Source organism: Choloepus didactylus, chromosome 1, assembly GCF_015220235.1.
Source record: "Choloepus didactylus isolate mChoDid1 chromosome 1, mChoDid1.pri, whole genome shotgun sequence".
Taxonomy (NCBI): Eukaryota; Metazoa; Chordata; class Mammalia; order Pilosa; family Megalonychidae; genus Choloepus; species Choloepus didactylus.
The window spans coordinates 33,648,245-33,668,545 of NC_051307.1; the positions used below are offsets into that span (position 1 = coordinate 33,648,245).

Below are 20,301 nucleotides of genomic sequence, written 5' to 3' on the forward strand. Positions count from 1 at the left end.
TCAACTCTGTGGAGAAAACCTTAACTTCCTATAACTCAGAACACAAAACAGCAACAAAGACAAAATATGGGAACTAGCAGAAAGAAGAAAACTATTACTTCGTCATTAAATGACTTTTTTGTTTGCTGATTTTACATAGAGATGATTAAAAAATATCTTCTATTATTTTTTAATTTGCAACTTTATTACTGAAGACACTTTTCATTTTATCCTTAGCAATGTTTCTTGAGGGGGTGGGGGTGGAAAGCTGTGCTACTGACAGATGGTGGGAAAAAATTATTTTACATGAACAGGATCAAGATAAAACATTTCATACTTTGATCAGAGCCTTAAAAATGAAATTCAAAGTACTTTTTGCTCATGCATGGTAAAAATTAAAACTACTATGCTTTCTCTATTTTAAGATTAAAAATTAATTTAAAATAACCAAGGAACAAATAATTAAGACCAAGCTACAATAATCTGATAACTTTCTAGGATTAATATTTAATAGGTTTATTATCTAAACTTTAAATCTCCCTTCTTCCTTTTATTCTTCCTTATATCAGCAAAGGATGTGGACAGGTTAGGAAAAGCACAGTCATTAGGCAATTATGGGCAAAGGAAGAATGAGTGGCAATAAATGTACCCCTTATTTGTAATCTAAGAGCTAGATCAACAGCTCCAACATCTGGTAATGCTTGAGAATCACCTGGTCTCAGTCCCAGACATATGGGTTCAGGATGATCTGGGTTAGTGGTTCTCAATATGGGATTTTTAGTACCAAATCAGCAGCATTTACATCACCTGGGATGCTTTTATAGTTCTTATAGCAATACAAATTCTGGCAGTCCAACTCAGACCTACTGAATCAGAAAGTCTGGAGAAGGACCCAGCAATCTGTGTTTTAATAAGCCCTTCAGGTGATTCTGACATACCCTAAAGTTTGAGAACTACTATTCTGGGTTAGATATTCTTAACCACCTTTTGTGTGCCATGGATAATTTGGCAGACTGGCGAAAGTTACAGGCACCTTCTCAAGTTCATATTTTTAGTTCATAAAATAAAATACACATAATTATAAAGGAAATTAATTACATTAAAAATAATTTTCTAAATATCAGTAACTACATGATATAGTCATGTATGTACTTCTTTATTAAAGTATTAAATAAGATATACCAGCAGTTCTAATGAACACCATAATATCAGTGATGAACATAAATGATATTTTTTTAATATATGCAGCAATTATAATGTGATATGATGATAATTGTCGTATGCTTTGGGGACAGAATTATACATACAGACAATCATGTGGTTAGTCACCTGCCTTCATAACTGAAAGAAAGAGTAAGTTTCAATTAGAGGTTATTGCTAAAAATAAAGACGTAACTTTTTTCTCCCCCAACTGCAAACCCTTTATATACATATAATACTGGGGCTCTATAGAACTCAGATTAATAAGAACCTTGGCTAGAGGGAGACCCAGAGGTCTCAAGTCTTAAAAGTGCCCCAGATGATTACGGTTAGATAAAAGAATCATATCTTCTTCAGTATAAAACATAAAGTGTGTACAAAACTTCTCCTTTAGTTAGCAATTTGACTTCACCTGGTATTAAAAACAAAATCAAGCAAAATAAAATTGAGCAAAAGCAAAATCTTTTTTTAACTGCAACCATGTTAAATATGCTATTGAAAATCAGCTTGTCATTCTGACATAGCCTGTTTTAATTTCTCTGGAACAATCCCCCCCCCCCCCAATAGATCAAAACGAAAGTGAAGAGTTTTGAAAGACCTCTTTAAAAGGATATTATTAAAAGAGTTAAAAAAAAAAAAATCCATAGCTAATTTTCACCAACTACATACTGGTATTAATTGTTTGAGAGCATATTATTGGTTAATAAGGAAGCCTTTTATCTGAAATGTAACCTTACTTGTACTAATGTAATTCAGGGAAAATTCTCATTGTCTTTAAGTCCTATTTTTACTTACACCCTGTGCTGGTTTGGATGTATTATGTCCCCCCAAATGCCATTATATTTGATGCAGTCTTGTGTGGGCAGGAAACATATTGGTGTTGATTGGGTTGGAGACTTTTGATTGGATGTTTCAGTGGAGATGTGATAACTCAATTGAGGGTGAGATCTTTCATTGGATAATTTCCATGGAGGAGTGGCCCCGCCCATTCAACATGGGCCTTGATTAGTTTACTGGAGCACTATAAAAGCTCAGATAGAAGGAGAGAGCTTGCTACAGCTAAGAGGGACACTTTGAAGAATGCACAGGAGCTGAGAGAAGAGCTGCAGATGAGAGACAGTTTGAAGACAGCTGTTGAAAGCAGACTTTTGCTCTAGGGAAGTTAAGAGAGGAAAAATGCCCCAAGAGCAACTAAGAGTGACATTTTTGAGGAACTGCAGCCTAGAGAGGAACGTCCTGGGAGAAAGCCATTTTGAAACCAGAACTCTGGAGCAGATGCCAGCTACGTGCCTTCCCAGCTAACAGAGGTTTTCTGGACACCATTGATCATCCTCCAGTGAAGGTACTTGATTGTTGATGACTTACCTTGGACACTTTATGGTCTTAAGACTAACTTTGTAACCAAATAAACCCCCTTTATAAAAGCTGATCCATTTCTGGTGTTTTGCATTCCAGGAGCATTAGCAAACTGGAACATACCCTTTATGGGTATTTTGTAATAGAGAGTTTTATGTGGCAAGGAAGTTACTAAAAAACATATACACAGAAGGTAAGAAAATCTCTAATATGCTGTAATACAATTATTAATCACCCACCAATAATTTTCTGCAACATATAACTCTTTAGTCTGTTACATAAAAACACCAAGCGAATGTTTTCCTCTAAGCCAACATCCTTTATCATTTCCTTTGAAATGATAAACAGGTAAGGATAGGGAAAAGTATTAGTCCTAGGAAATTTGAAATCTTGATTGATCCTTCTATTTTTCTTCTAAAGAGTACTTACAACTTCTTAACCTGTAATTAATGCCATGTATTCTATGAAACCAAGGGCAACTTTGAGTAAAATCTATAACATTTAATAGAATAACATTCCTTCTTCTCTTCCTTTAATTTTCCTTCCTTCCTTCTCTCCTTATTCTCTTTCTTCTTTTCTTCCTTTCTCATGCCTTATTTCCTTTCTCCTACTGTCCCTTATTTCCTGCAATTCTTCCTTCTTATACCCTATTTCTTTAAACAAAGAAACTACAAACTGTGGTGATTTGTAACAAAGTGAGTATTCAGAGAGGCTAATAGAATAATACATGAAAATAAAGTCCAAACAAATAAGAAGGCAAATCTATAAAACATTAAGGGTCAATGTAATTGCTAACATTTGCATCTGAGTTTCCTGGAAACCCACACACAGAAAAGGAAAACATAAAGAATCACCTAACTTTCATTAAGAGATAGATAGGATAAATGTTACCTGTACCATAGGGAGGACAGGTGTCTCCTGACACTAAATTCTAAAGGAAATTTCTCACATATGGTCTTCTAAAGTAATAATGCAATGAAAAAAAAATGTGCTGAGAAAACGTCATACTGAATGTGGAAATGTATGTCTTATGCGTCTAACTCAAAAATAAATAATTAAAGTCCAGTTGTAGCTGAGAAAATAATGTTAAAGTGCAAATGAGTCAAAGGTATAATACAAGGGATTAAGATGAGATTCAGTGTGACCCTTTTATGAACAAGTTTAATACAATTTACAGTGTATGAAGACTGACAGAGGGCCTGTCTCTGACAGTGTCCTCCAGCCTTTCTCTGAGTCATATTTTTGGTAGGAGTTGCCTAGAATTTTGTTTCCTTCCTAATACCATTATATCTGTAAGATATGGAGGACCAGCTACCAGACTGACTCATCAATTTCTCTCAGTACTCTTCTTAATACTGCATCTTGCCCAAAGGAGGAAGCTTGTTAGATTAAGATAATTTTTCTACTTGCAGTTGTTTGCTTCTGTGGAAGTGCCGCAAAATGTTAAAGAGTTGAGGTCAGGAAATCTAAACTTAATTGCACTTACCTGTTCCCTAAGAGTTTTCATAATGCTAGGTGAGTGCTAGATGTGTTGTTACAAATGTGGTAAACGAATAAGCAAGAGTGGTTGCAATGTGCTCAGTCCAATGTGTTTATTTAACTTCCAGCAAGCCCTGACCATTCTAAGGGGAAACCTTGTCATCCCTTGCTTTGAGTCCTCTCTGTCCATACCATTCCCCTGCCCATTAAAATGTGCTACCCCCACTCTGCTCTGCCAAATCAATCCCCTTCTTTCCCTTCAAACTGAAAGGAAGATCCATCCGTCTCCAAAAGTCTTTTCAGGCTAATCCCACCTGGCTCTATTCATTGCATAAACATTTTGGGGTATGAAATGAGCCACAGTGCCTGTTTGCAGCATTGCAGCATACATTATTATTCTTTTTAGCTTTAGTGTGTCCAAAAGCTTAAAACATCCCTGTGTAAGCTCCTGCTTCAGGGAAGAATTCTTATCACAGCAAATACAGTCTGAGGATCCAGACAAAAGAGAAAGAACCTAAGCAGGGCCTAAGAAGAAAGGCATTTAATACATGCAAGTAGCCTTGGGATATACCTCTTTCTCTCCCCAGAATTTATCCATGAGCCTTTTTTTATATTCCATATATGACCTCAAAAGTAATAAATGTTACATCTATATGCTTCTTTTCTCACATAGAATAAAGTTTTTCATGAAGTTAGGGAGAACCTTTGAGGGCATATAACCAATAAAAATGATAATAGAGGTTTAGAAATACATGTCAACAAAGTAATGGGATGTGATCTATTTGATACTAAACTATTGATTTCACAGCAGCTATGCCAATGTGTGATCGAAGTATCTAAATCTGCAGATCTGGAATCATTGTCAGGATTTAGAAAGGACAAACTCTAGTTGTAATAATCAAAGATGGCCCCTCAAAAACCTTAACAACTAATTTCCTTGCAAGAAAGGAAAACTGCATCAGGGAGAGCTGCAGTTGCATGCTTTAATTGGAGAATTTAATATAGCATACTGCCTCAACTCAATTTTTCAATAGTTCTGAGACTTTGTCCTTCAAAAATAAATGGTGGCTTACAGTAGGGCTACTAATCTTTTATTTTGTCAAGAACATTTTTTTTTAATTCACTATTTATTGCCTTCATCAATTTGTAAAATAAGGAATAGTTTGTCATGAACTTCTTTTGCTTTATACTTGTTTACATATGAATATGAACTAGAACTGTTTTCAGTCAAAAAACGGATGAGTTTGACTTGGCAGAATCAGAAATACAGGTAGTTTGTCTCAAATTAAATTCCAAACTCTAATATCCAGCACCAGTTTGGCAGCACAAATACCTGAAAGTGTTTGTAGGAACTCATGGCCCCTATGCCCTACTCTTTGAGTGCAGATATCGATATTTGGTACAAAAATTTAATTATGTAATGACTCTATATTTTTTCCCAGAAAGTGTTTTGCATAGCCATTATAAATAACTCAAAATGACATAACTGCAGAGTTAACTGCAGTATGTTTTCTCATGTTAAATTTGAGACTAAAAATGTAGAAAAGGTAATCTCAGGAAATAAGGTATATGCATGTCTTTTTGCCATGTTTATATGTAATCTCTATTTTTCTCTGTGGGACAGTGAAAGTGTCACCATCAAAAAGCATTCGAGAATCCCAGGGTAGGTCAATCACATGTACTGGATATACTTTGACCTTAAAACTTTACCTCTAGTGTTCCTTTCTTCTACAATAGGCATACTTTAAAAATATAACTGTCATTCCTATTATAGCGTAATGACAATGTTAGTTGTAGAGTAAATAGACTAGTTGAAAAACTGATTTATAAATAATTTTTCAGTATTTTCATTGGACCTTTGTCCAGAATCTGTTTCAAATTTCCAGAAAAAATAATGCATCCCTTCAGAATTTGCATTAAAAGAGATATCCAAGGGCTAAAAAAGGAGAATAACTAGAGATAATTAAAGATTCCTAATCCACATCTCTGAAATATGCTTTTAATGAATTACCCTTCAAGATGTTCCCCCATTTAGTCATGAGTGTCTTAACAAAGATTGCTTACTAAATAAGGACAAGTTACCTTGGAAGCTAAAACACAGATCCCTGAGCAAGTAGAAGTGGATATATGTTTGGCTCTGACTGTGTTTCCCAGACTCTAACATGCATCAAAAATCACCTGAAGGACTACTTAAAACACAGATCATCGGACCCCATCTCCAGAGTCTCTGAGTCACTCAAATCTGGGTGAGGTAGAAGAATTTGCATTTCTAATACATTTCCACATGAGATTGATGCTATTTGTCTGGAGAACACACTTTGAGAATTGCTGGGCTATGGAAATAGTACAGTTAGGAACATAGAAAACTTGTCTAGAAGGATATCCAACACATGACAGTCATTAGGCAGAACAAAGATGCTGGAGACATGCAAAGATAATCAAAGAAGAGAGATATCTAAAAAGGAAATCAGAAAGCAACTGTGACCCGCTAACTTTACGCTCAGACATAACACTATGAACCTATTCCAATGATGTTACTGGAGCTTGCAAGCAAAGTGAATACTCTTAGTGCTTATTTCAAATTGGATAGGCATTTGTTGATATTTTTTAACATTGAAATGTAGTATTATATCAGAAGCTGTAGCAATCATAAAATTCAAAGTCTTCTAATATCTCTTTTAATCCTCATTGTATCTTCCCTAAATGTAATATGTCCATAAATATAAAAATTGTTGAGGGAGTTGTTAGAACGGTGCCTGATGGGAACACAGATTCAGGGCATGACAGAAACTTCCAGGAAATGATCCCTTTATTGTACAGAATAAAGAGGCCAGAAAGGGAAAATCTGCCTGACACTTCCACAGCACACAGAGTTCAAAAGAGCAGGGGAAAAGGTCCCATCACAGCCAGACTCCACTGGTGGCTGAAAACTGCTCTGGGTCAGGAGCAGCTCTGCAGGCCCCACTTTGCTCTGGAGAAGAGAGACCGATCTATACTGTTTGAGTGTGGATTTTATTCAACTCAGGGGGAGGGGGCCCTACCACTGAGAATTTCTGTATAAGCATCTGGGGCTGCTTGTTCCTAAGGAGTTTAAGGTGTGGCAGGGCCTTTTCATTAGACTTAACATCTCCCCCATGTTGTGAGATAATACATAATAGTAAAGGAGGTGGGAAAGTGGAAGGCCGAGGATGGCCACTTAGTGTATATTTGTGACTTCTCCAGAGCAGGTAGAGTGGGTGAGGTCTGAGCATGGCTGCTTAACAGGTGTCTATGAGTTCCCTAACAATCAATATGAATTATCTTCCCTTTGAAGTCTGTGCAGGTTTGTTTTTTCTTCCGTAAGTTATAGCAAATGTATTTTATATAAATATTTAGATGAGTCTTCAACCTATGTAAGGTATATATCTTTATCTCTAACAATATTCATCTTCTCTTTTGTTAATCCATTTCAGGTTTTATTAAAGGAAAGCCTAGTGCTTTGTGTACTTGTTACTTTTTTCTGTTCATAAAATGAAAGCGCAGAATGCTCGATTCTGTTCTGTGGTTGAAAAGTAACAAACAAAGTCTCTTCCAGTTTGTTCAAAGGGTCACCTCAACTGCAAGGGAGAGAATCCACCCTCTACCTAGTTCTTCTCTTCTTACTGATTGTAACAGCTAGGAGTATTCCTTGGAAATTCCATACGCACAGAAGCAAAGGGTTAGAGGTGGTTATATGTTGGGGAAGATACTGGGCCTTCTTCTCCATCATGGCTGAGTGCTGCTTCAAAAGATAGGAACCCATTGGCTCTCTGCTAACCTGTAGAAGAAAGCAGGAATCAGGGTGTCCCCAGCTTAAAGGCATATTTTTATATGATGATTAAAGTCTGGAAAAAATAAAAGGCAGAAAACAAGATTAGGAATTGAGAAGTTAAAACTTTCTGGCTAAACAAAGGGATATGAGTCAGGATAATTAAGAGAAATCATCAATTAAGCCTCAGTTTGAAAGCCAGGATATAAATAAATAGGATTTTAGAGAAAAGAAAGCCCAAGGGCTTAAATGCCTCTTGCCACACTGAGGTGTCTCTTTTTCCACCCTTCTGGCTCACCAATAATCACTTTCAGCTCCAGGCTACGTAAACCCTCTCAGAGCAACTGCATGACTTCTGGTTTAAAATTGGGGCTTTTTGCTGCTTTAAATTGAATGAAATATCAAAAACAAAACAAAATTTTGAAAGGTAAACACTGAAGATCTCATTTTGCTACCTTGGTCTTAGGTAACATGCATTTTTCAGAAGAATTACACACAACAGGAGAAAGGTTTAATAAGTTATGGTATAACAACTCTGACACCAAAATGATAAGTACAGTGATTTTAACTTTATAAAATAATATATAAGGATACAAACAAGGACTAGAGATACCATGCAAAAATTAAAATTGTATTTCATGACATTATGTATAACTCTATTCATTTGCATTATTTTCTAGATAGCAAAATATTTGAAGTTTTTATTAAAATGTTCATCTTTTTGTATGGAATTCCATAGTTTCTTTCATTGTTTACAGCAATAAATAACTATACATGTGCAGTGGTGTAATTTTTGTTTGTTTTTTCATTTGTCTTTGCGTTTCTTTATCCTAGAAGTATGAACTCATCAATGCCAATCTTCTCAACTGAAGGTGGACCATTTGTAAAAGTAAACATGATGCCTAATGGTAGCTTAATACTAACACCGAGGTGGGTACTAAAATCTGTTCTTGGACTAGTTGCATATGGACTGGAAGGAAAATAGTATTTTGAAACCAGTCAAGTTTGACTCCTACCACTTACTGGCCATATAATCTTGAAAGTTGTCTGACTTCTTTAATTCTTCAGATCCTCTCAAATAGTTATCTAACTGATCCTATGCAATAACACTACCTAGCCCTCATAGACATGATAAGAAGTTTAAATGAGATACTGTATATGTAATTTTCCAGCGCACTGATAGGGATTCAATAAATACTAATTCCATACCTTTTTAACCCTTGCCCTCAGATTCACAAACCATGAAATGCTGTAGAAAGAAATTGTGGTATCTGGAATAAAATAGGTACAATATGATCAGACTAAAGAGAGAAAAGAGAAGAAAGGGGGGGGGAGGATCATGATGCTTGTTTTGAGCAAATATAACATGAATCCTAAATGATGGAGACCAGACTTCAAGATGTACCTGTATAGTCTCTGTTGCTCTTTAAAATTAGGTTTAACTTTATAGCCTTTACAAGGGTTTTAAGAAGTAGTGTCTGTCATGAATTCAAAGACCTGTTTTAGTTTAGATTATGTCATTTTACCTGTCAGGGCATTGATGGTATCTGTTGTTAAAAGTGGGCTCCTGAATTTTATAGTTCCAAGAAAGGCCAGCTGTGGGTGGGAAGAAAGTAAATGCAAGAAGCCATAACTAAAAACAAGTATTTAAGGTGCCATTGTTAGTATATTGGTTTGTAGTATTTTGTTAACATACACTCAATGGTGAAAAAATGAAGTTAGGCAACCATTCAGATATTTGTGAAAAGTTACCATTTCTGTGACTTCGACCAGTAAAACACATTGGCACAGGAACAATTTTAGTGCCAATCAAAGTACTCTGTTTCCAGTTGAATGTTTTATACGAATATTTGGTGGGCTCTGATATTATTAGCCTCATCAGGGGTGAAGCAAAACATCTGCAAGTAAGAGAGCAAGTTTCCAGATTTCCTTTCTATAAAGCATATCTAAATTTAAATTACCATTAAAGAGCTTAAAGTGGCTTGTACGTTGAGGATTTCTTCTATTTATAGCCTACAAATACTTAAGAATAAGTACAGAAAAGAATGCAGGAAGAATCTTAATAACCTTTCCTCTAAATTAAAAGCATGTTTAAGAGGAGAACTAGGTTATTCAATGTTTATCAGTAGAATCCCATTGATGTTGCTATTATATATGTGACATGTCATTTGAAAGAGACACCATTTATAGATAAAGATGCTTTAACCTTTCATCTTATCAATAAGCCAGCTAATCAGATGGCCTTAATCCCTTCCTAGCTAGTCATATTATGCTGGGTTGGCTGAAAATAACAAAATATACATTGATTAATTGAGGAGATTATTGAGTTTATTGTCCCCCAAAGATGGTGCTTTTGAAAATTCCCTCAACTCTTAATAGTTATAATAAAAAAGTAAAAAATAGGATATCAGGAAAGATATTCTTCCAACTATGAGTATGAACTATGAATATCAACTAACCTATATCCCCATTTGTTTCTCCTATTGTAAGGCAAGCACAAGAACCAGTGATGGGAAAGGACCCCCAAAGTGATGCCAGCAACCTGACCTGATAGTACTGGAAATGTTAGGCAATTCATGTAACTGCTTTTACTAAGCTGCTGTTTTTTGCCAGTTTTTTGAGCCACTTCAACCCTGGTCCTAGAAATCAATAGAAATGTGACTCAGTATTTATTGAGCAACATTATGTTCTAAGCACAGTGCTAAATACAGGATATAAAGTGCTTACCAGAACACTTTATTGAACACCTATCATGTAAGGATACTGTGGTAGGAATATTACACAGGTGATTTCCAATCCATGCAAAAGCTCTATGACTTAGGAACTGTTGCTCCACTACAAGGATAAGGAAACAGGAGCTCTGTATTGAAAGTGACTTGCACAAGTTCACAAACCTAGTAGGCAGTTGCTCCAGTTTGCTAATGCTGCTGTTATGCAAAACTCCAGAAATGGATTGGCTTTTATAAAGGGGGTTTATTTGGTTACAAAGTTACAGTCTTAAGGCCACAGAAATGTCCAAGCTAAGGATCAACAATAGGGTACCTTCACAGAAGAAAGGCCTTTGGCATCCATAAAACCTCTGTTAGCTCAGAAGGCATATGGCTGGCGTCTGGTTGCTCCCCGATTTCATTTCAAAATGGCATTCTCCAAAATGTCAGTGACAGCTTTCAATGGCCATCTTCAAAATGTGTTCCTCAGCTGCTGCTCTGAAGTCCTTCTATTTCTGAGCTTTTATAGGGCTCCAGTAATTAAATCAAGACCCAAGCTGAATGGGCAGAGCCACACCTCCATGGAAACAATCCCATCAACAGGTCACACCCTAATCAAAGGTGTTACTAGTCACATCTCCATGGAAACAATCAGAAGGTTCCAACCTATCAACTCTAATACATCTGCCCTCACAAGACTGCATTAAAGAACATGGCACTTTGGGGGACGTTAATACATCCAAATCAGCACAGCAGTGTAGAAATTCTAATCCAAGTCTATCTGACTCCAAAGCCTGCTACCTTTATACTCTAACATGCCATCGTCTAAATTCCCCAAGGCAGCAGCTTTCTACAAGCACTTACTTTAATTAGCAATTCTAGAAGGGAGACAGTAAGAAAATGCTGGCCTTTGCAACAAGAATAAAGGCTATATTGTTGGGCATAAATTGTGAGACCCAGAATCATGGTATTGTCTTTCTGTCTATTCAGAAGGCTAACCTGACTCTGACTCCAGAACCAGAGCCTGGGAACTTTATCTTATTTCTTATTAATTTTTCTAAATATACCTGGACAAAATGTGGATTTACTATTTGTTCTGACCAGAGATTAAACTCCTCTACACTGCATGTATGTGTTTGTGTATGAAAATCTGATTAACCAATATTCATAGAATATATGGAGAAGTTCAGAGTGGTTTTCTGGTTAACTGCTAACCAAAAATTTTTCTGTGCTTGCTATAAGAAATTCTAAAATGCATTAACTTTTCATCACTGTTATACATACCACAAAGTAGTAAGCAATGCTTACTGTTTCTATAATCATTGAAAATACCTCAGGAAAATAAGGTATTTTGAATGTGGATTTGCACTGATGAGAACTGTAGATGTAGAAGGAGATTGTATGAAATATGGCAGCACTGAAAGACACGTCTTGCAAGCTATTTCATCTGTCAATCACAAGTAGATAACAAAAGGGGGGTTAATTAAGGTTTCTTCTATGGGGAGTTATAGTTACTGATATGTCTTTATCCATATAACAGATAACCATACATACATACATACTGGTAATTAATAAAGTATAACTATAGTTCTTTGTATTTCAATTGAAATTATCTTTTATTCTAAAGCAGACAACATGAAAGCATCTGATTACAAACAAAACTTATCATACATGTTCTGGAAACATGCTATTGTATTGATTGTACTCAAGATCTCATGTAGATCTTGGGTCTTGTTTTTTGTTTTTTTTTTAAGTTTGTTTTCCTAAACACTCAAGTGCCTAAGTAACATGCACAATTATATGTAGTTAAATATATAAATATAAATCATTAAGATTGTGTGTGTGTGTGTATCTGCAATAGCTGCATTAGGAAATACATAGTGGGAAAGTACTTTAATTTCTTGTATTATACTGATCTCTAGTGGTTAGTATGCATAATAGACTTTGAAACACATTTTCTTTGTTTAAATTTTTGTATAAAATGGAACGCTTGACTTTTGAAAAAAGTTGGTATCCAAATTTTTAAACAAGAGGCTTTTAAATCTTGTATACCTACAATCTATTTTATATTTTGCTGTTTTCAAGTCTGCCTCCCTTGAAACAGGACCCAAGATTGTGCATCCTTGAATTCCCAGCATCAAGCATACAGGCTGAAATAACAGTGTAGTGTACTGAATAGCTGTTGAATTAGCAATACAGTGGCACATTCTGCATTATATAATGCTGGAATCCAAGGATACTTTGAGCAAAATAACAATGCTAGCATTGTTTATTGTATATAAGGCACAGTAATAATTGCATTGCAGCTATTTCTTTTAGTTTTCACAAATTTCTAACAAAGTACCTAAGTATTGACCCCATTTTATAGATAAGGAAACTGAGTCTCAGATATATTGAGCAACTTGCCCCAAATCACACAAGGAATACGTAGTAGAGTTAGAATGTGAACTCAGGACTCAGGTATATTTATTTCTAATCAAGGCTTTTTCTGCTATGCATTTCAGTACACCTGCTTTTTCACATATGATACTTATGTTAAAAAGTCAATTTTAGTATAAAAAAAAAAAAGGATAGCCCACACTATATTTTACTTAAAAATATTCAATATGTGGTTTTGAAATATAATTGTTCTTCTATTACAGTAAAGAGTGTTTTCAGGATTCCCTGATTCAGTTACAATGTAACCACAAATGTAAGTAAATATTTTGTCATAATCTCTTCCAAGGTTTCTGTTTAAAATTTGTAATACAATGTGTATGCCTTCTGAAGTTATTTTCTAGTGATCCAGCCCCTTTTCATGAGTAGACTTTCTTTTTATAGAAGAGACCCAGCAAAATAACATATATGTCCTTTCTTCAATTATTTTAATAGCATGTGGGGAAAAGCTGGTGGCTCAAGTCCGCCCGAAGATAGTTGGAGGACATGATGCGGAAGAGGGGTCCTGGCCCTGGCTTGCTGCTCTGTATTATAATGGCCAGCTGCTCTGTGGCGCCTCTCTCGTCAGCAGCAGCTGGCTGGTGTCCGCGGCGCACTGTATGTATGGGTGAGTGTGACGTCCCGGTGTTGTTTCCCAAACAAGTCACCACAGCAAACTGCCTAGCCTCTCTTTCATGCAGCCTCAAAAAGTCACTCCACCAGACAATGCTTCTGCTGATCCCATTAAAATCACATTTAAAAATAGAAAGTTCAACTAAAAGATAGCATTCTTCATTTAGATACTTGCATCAAGTATTATGTTTCCTACAGAAATAAATAATTAAATTTTGCCCCTTCAGAAGGTAAGTATTTAAGGGTGTAAAATTAGAACTTATGTATAAATTGTGCTGGTTGTCATTCAATTAGACCATTACTTATCATCAGCAAATTGTCAATATCAAAAAGCATGCATAGGGAGCCCTCAAGTTACAAATAGATTGTGTTATAGAAGTTCATATGCAAGAACTTTTTGTGAATTATGATAATTGTTTACTTAGTTTTCAAGTCATATCTACTTTGATGTTACCTATAACTAAAATTTAGAACTACTGTCAACCATAGCTAACTCCTTTTTTTGTGACATAATTAATGTGACAAAGTTTTGCTGAATTCTAGAATTTATTTTCTTCCTCTAGAAGCAGCCATTTCTAAAGCAATGCCATGGGAGAAAATAGTGTGGGTGAAGGGAGCAAAGTGAAAAGAGGAGAAAATAAATGATCTTGGACCCAAGACCATGTTCATTCTCTATTTCTGCATGAGAGAAACACCTCTTTACGTAGTCACATTCCAGCAGTTCTAAATTAGGTCAGAAAAAGGGTAGCTTCCTCAAAGCAGATTCCTGAGCCCTGACCTAGAGCTCATTTTCTGCTCCTAAGTGAGTAAGAGAGACCTCCAGAGAATCAGCGAACCTACTTGTGAGAAGTAGGATAAGCCCCTTCCCACCAGTATCCAGAATCTCTGAAGAAAGAACTCATGTGTGCTGGGGTGTGGGAGAGACAACCGTAGCTAATCAGGTTAAAAGAGTTAACACTCCTGACCAACACAGACATTGAAATGTTGTGGGTTGATGAAGACAAATTGCCTCATTTAGAGGGTTATGGAAGTTTTTGAGTGATAGAAATGTCCAGGGAGAAGGAGCATTAGAGGATTGAGCATTTGCCTAAATAACCTTTGTACCAGAGTAAGGGTAGACTCAAATGCATAATCCTCCATCATGGGAGATTAAGGACCCTTGGCCAGATGAGGTTAGTCTACTTGCTGATCTCCAGAAGTGCCATCCAAGGTACTGTCCCATCTATATCTAAAGTTCTCTCTGATTTTATCTGTGTGCCTAATGCACAGCCTCCTCCATACCTAAAGTATGCTTTCTTGACTTTTCTGCCTTCTAATAATTATATTTTAATTCATGTTTAACCATACCATAACAAACATCTACAGTAGTCAATTTGCCCATCCCTTGCTTAACCTTTGCCTATACATGCTCCCTGCTTTGGGCATGTCAGAAATGGGAATCCTAATTGTGTTCAAAATAAAGGGTGTTTTTAGCTGAAGATTCATGTTTCCTGTTGCATATGCAGTAGGTTCAGTAAGTCAGTAACCTCCGGTGTTAAACACAGATTTGGTAAAATTCAACTGTTTGATGTTCTTGGTAGAACACTTGCTTTCTAAATGTCAACCAGACTTGCAGTGATGTTAGTGATATCTTTCAGTTATCTACCTTAAGGATGTACTTAGTATAGGTCACTGATAACAATATAACATCTTTTCAAACCACAAATAAAAAAAAAAAAATAGAAAGGTAGTTTCATCTAATATAAAAACATGTTCAGTTATATAAGACATAAGATGTCTTTTCACAGTTTCAGTTTGAACACATGCAAACAAAGGAGAGCTGTGATAGAATTGTAATGAATTCAGAATTATCTGCACCATTCCCAGTGCTGCATTTTACTTTCTGTATACACAGCACTCAGAGGCATTATTTCTCCTTTCTCTAGGTTCCAAGAGTTCCCTTGCTTTCTACTTGATGTCTCTAAAAAAGCAAATATTTAAATATTATTTTATATAGCTTGACTGAAATGTTTTTTTACCAGAATGCTAGTATCGCCTGCTGTTTATCTTTTTAAATTCCTAGAGTTGGGCAGTGAAAGTCTTAATTTCTTAAAAAAAAAAAAAAAAAACTCCAAGATCAAGGAATTTATTGAAATCATACTACATAATTGGCTTGTCTTCAGTGTAAACCTATTCCAGGTGTTGCAACCTGCAGGAGGTTAGAATGGTTTAATTGGACATCTCTTCTGCCTACTTTCTTATAATTAATAACTCCATTCCCATCTCTCGGCCTTGGTATTCTTGGATGATCCTAAATATACCTGTGCTTGTTCTGTCCTCTATCCCTGACTTCTCTCATTTTCCAACCCTAAAAGAGGGACTTTGGAGAGTATGGGCCCACTTTTTATGATTTAAAGATCAAGGTTGACTTTGAACCAGAAAACAGGGCTTTGCTCCTATCTATGTTAGTGACTTCGTATGTGTTTATAGACAAGCCGACTGGTCTCTTTGGGTTTCGGTTTCCTAATCTGTAGCATGGCCACAAGAATATATACCTACTAAGTATGATTTCATCTACTAGGACAAAATTAAGCTGTTGTAATACTTTTGCAAACTGTGAATCTTAAAACAGTGCAATGAAATTTTTAGTGTGCTGCTATTCCTGCATAGGAAAACTCCTTTAAAGAGAAATCCAGGATTGCAGAGTAGACATTCAGATATTTATTTTCTAAGCTTTTTATATTGATATAATCAAATATGCAGAAAAATTGTAAAAATAATACATAGAACTACAATATATGTTTTCTTGGATTTGCCAGTTGTTTACATATTATGATGTGTGCTTTGTCGGTCTCTCTTTCTCTTCAAATCTGGAGACATAATTTTTCTTTTTGTTGTTTTTTTTAATATTCTGAACCATGAAATAATATGGTAGATATTGCCCTTAAATGCCACATTGTATCTGCATTTTTACTAAAAACAAGGATATTTTCCTATACAAACACAGCAATCATGGAAATTTAACATTAATATAATTACCTAATATACAGTATTTATTCATTCTTGTCACTTGTTCCCCATACGCCCTTTATAACATACTTGGTTGGTTGTTTGTATGTTTGCCATCCAGGAAGCAGTGCAGGATAATGCACTGCATTTAGTTGCTTTGCCCTTTGAATCTTCTTTAATCTCTAATAGTCCCTCAGTCCTTCTGTATTTCCTGTGTCTGATATTTGTGAAGAATTGAGGCAATTATTTTGTAGAAAGTCCTTCAATTTTAGTTTGTCTAAAGTTTCTTCAGAATTAGATTCTGATTACGTATTTGGGAATAGGAACACCACTAAAGTGATGCTCCTCCTTCTCAGTACATTTTATCAGGAGGCACTTGATGTCTGTGTTTCTAATTTTGGGTGACACTAGCTTTGATTACTTGATTAAGCTGGTGTCTCCAGGTTCCTCCACTGAATATCTGCTGTGGAGCATGTACTGAATTAAGTAATTTGTGATGAAATACAATGAGACCATAAATATCCAGTTCTCATCAAACTTTCAACCATTGATTTTAATATCTATTGACGATAATCTAACACTATCATTCTTTGTTTATTAGTTTGAATTCTATAGTAAGGAATAGGTTTTCTCCTTACTATTTTAATTTTCTGGTTATTTTATTCATTATGTTTTATTATTTTATTTATGTTTTATTATTAACTGGCTCAATTTGTCTCAGGTTTGGCCAAAGGGAAACCTATCCAACTTGCTCCTATAGCCATCTTGGTATATCTCCATTCTTTGAGAGCTTCTTTACCTTCAGGAAAAACAAAATGTTACAAGTTCATCTTGTGCTTTCCCTGTCCTAGGCCTCAAATCAATGTTTCATACTGGTTCTACTTAGCAAATTTCATTTACTTCTACATTTTATAAGACAAAATCTTAAGTGCTCATTGCCCCTGTTGGATGTCCTTGCTCCTAAACTCCTTCAATGGACAGACATAGCTATACATACAAATACAAATTTAAAATGATATCTCCAATTCAAATCAAGTACTCCAGGGTACATTCTATTCTTGCTCTCTTCCATATTTGTAACTCCTCTCTCCAACAATGAGAAGCCTTGTTCATATTACCCACAATATATTTATTTATTTGCTTAAGCTTAGAACCCAAAAAAGCTTCAGAATTGCTAACTCATACCACTGTGTAATGCAAACTTACCAACTAGATTTCGGTATTGTTTCCCATTCTTTTTTCCTGAAGTAAAATTTACATACAATGAAATGCATAACATTAAGTGTATAATCTGATGAGTTTGGAAAATGTATACACTTTTGTGACCTACAAGAAAGTTGTTTTATACCCCTTCCCAGTCAATTGCCATCCTTGCTTCCAGAAGCAATCACTGTTCAGTCAAATGGGTAAGTATTCGGAATTAATTTTTAATAGATACAAAGCAAAAATGAACTTAGCCTTAGAGGGCCCTTTGGCAATCATCCATTCTTTAACTTAGCTCTTTGGAGTTGACCAAGTGCATCACATAGATTACCTCATTCCTTATTGAAACAATTCCTTGAAACGGGTGTTAATATCCATTCCCAAAATAAATGATTTCGTATATGAGGGGTGCTCAGGGGTATGGTGAGAAATGCATACTACTATTAATAATTTATTCAGTATTAAATTTACTAAACTAATATAGCTAATAAAACTTTGGAAACCAATTTTTAAACATTTACACAGGGATTATAAAATAATATTACTTTTTTGATACTGCAATTACAATTTAAAATTTAGATTCTTTTGAATGCCTCAAACACCTTAAGTAGGACACAGAAAATACACAAAACAATAATTTAAAAATATATTTCACTTCCAATTAAACCTATTATTAAAATATACATATCAGAGTTCAATTAATTTCTCTATTTATCTACCTTTGACTTTTGGGGGTTAGGCTAATGGTTAATATATTAGCTTCTTTGGGTTGCAGAAATATTATACCTTTTCAAGATTTTTGTCATTTTTTCAGAATAAATATATAAAGTACATTTCCTTAGGCAGGTAGAGATTTCAGGACTAGGTTAGTGACATTGATTTTTGGTTAGAGCAAAGGACTCAGTTGCTTTTCTAAGATATTTCAAGTTTGAGCTGCTAATTATCTTTTGACAGTTAAAATTATTGCATTATATTACTAAGACTTTTTAACTTTATGCCTTTCTCATAATTTTTTAATCAATTTCCTACCTGGTGTCTCCCCCTTAAAATTATTTTTTTAAGTCTACCTTGGCTTATGTTATATAACCCATTTCCTATATAGACATTAATAATAGACATTATTCTATTATTAAAATAATAGTTATAATATAATATAATATTATTATTATAAGAAATGTGTCATTTCTTATCAGTAGGGATCTCATTATAATTACTGGTCCACCTACAAGGTTTATTACCCAGAAGTTTCAGTGTTAGATCTCTGAAGTTATATTTCCTTTTGGAGCTAATTTGTTGTCTTGAATCCCACTGCTGAACACTCTTTTTCTTAGTTACTATGTGTAATTGCTTACACAGATGTGACTGGACATACAGCTTCCCTGTCCTTCCCTGACTATTACAGATGACCACTAGTGGTGCTCATTCCTTCCTGCTCTTGGATTGGTTCCTGTTTTTCACATGTGTATTCAATCAAAAAATATTTACCAATTACTTACATTATGTCAGGCATTGTTCTATGTTTTTTTCAATGCAATTTTATTGAGATATATTCACATAACATACAATCATTCAAAGTGTACAATCAGTTGTTCTCAGTATCATCATATAGTTGTGCATTCATCACCACAATCAATCCTTGGACATTTTCATTACTCCAAAAAATAAAATTAAAATTAAAATAAAAAGGGTACCCAAAACATCCCTTTCCCCTCCTCCCCCCCATTGTTCATTTACTTTTTTTTAATACAGTTTTATTGAGATATATTCACACACCCTACAGTCATTCACAGTGTATAATTGATTATTCACAGCACCACCCTACATTTGTGCATTCATCACCAGAATCAATTTTTGAAATTTTCCATACTCCGAAATAAAAATAAAAGCAAAAAAGAACACCTAGATCTTTCTATCCCCTCCATCCCACCCTATTCTTCATCTAATTTTTGTCCCCATTTTCACAATCACAAAGTCACACTGTGCAAGCTACAAAGTTATATAATCGTCTTCAAGACTCAAGTCTTGAAGCTTTAGGTATTTCCCTCTAGCCATTCCAAAACACTAAAAATTAAAAGGTGATATCTATACAGTGCATAAGAATACCCTCCAGAGTGACTTCCCAACATCATTTTGAATCTCTCAGCCACTGGAACCTTACTTTGTTTCATCTCTCTTCCCCCTTTTGGTCAAGAAGATCCTCTCAATCCCACAGTGCTGGGTCCAGGCTCATCTCTAGGAGTCGTTTTCTGCATTTCCAGGGGGTTCACACCCCTAGGTGTCATGTTCTACGTAGTGGGGAGGGTGGTGAGTTCACCTGAAAAGTGGGCTTAAAAGAGAGGGGGCCACATATATAAAACAGAGGCTCTCTGGCGGGGGGGGACTTCTAGGCACAATTATAAGTAGCCTTAGCCTCTTCCTTGCAGCAAGTAGCCTCACAAGGGAGAGCCCCTGGATCAAGGGCTCAGCCCACTAAATTGGCAGTCCTCAGTGTTTGCGGTAAAATCAGCAATAACCCAGAGGGGATGTCCAATATTTCTGCATTTCTCCCCAGTT

At 35.4% G+C, this 20,301-nt stretch overlaps 1 protein-coding gene across 1 annotated transcript in view; it reads left to right on the top strand.

The window, feature by feature from the left end:
• The window catches only part of TMPRSS15 (transmembrane serine protease 15), a 149,033-nt gene that overhangs the window by 102,807 nt on the left and 25,925 nt on the right, over window positions 1-20,301 (top strand). The window contains exons 20-22 of the mRNA XM_037828832.1: window positions 8,636-8,731; window positions 13,152-13,201; window positions 13,381-13,552. Coding sequence (XP_037684760.1) covers window positions 8,636-8,731; window positions 13,152-13,201; window positions 13,381-13,552 — 318 coding nt within the window. The remainder of the gene's footprint in view (window positions 1-8,635; window positions 8,732-13,151; window positions 13,202-13,380; window positions 13,553-20,301) is intronic.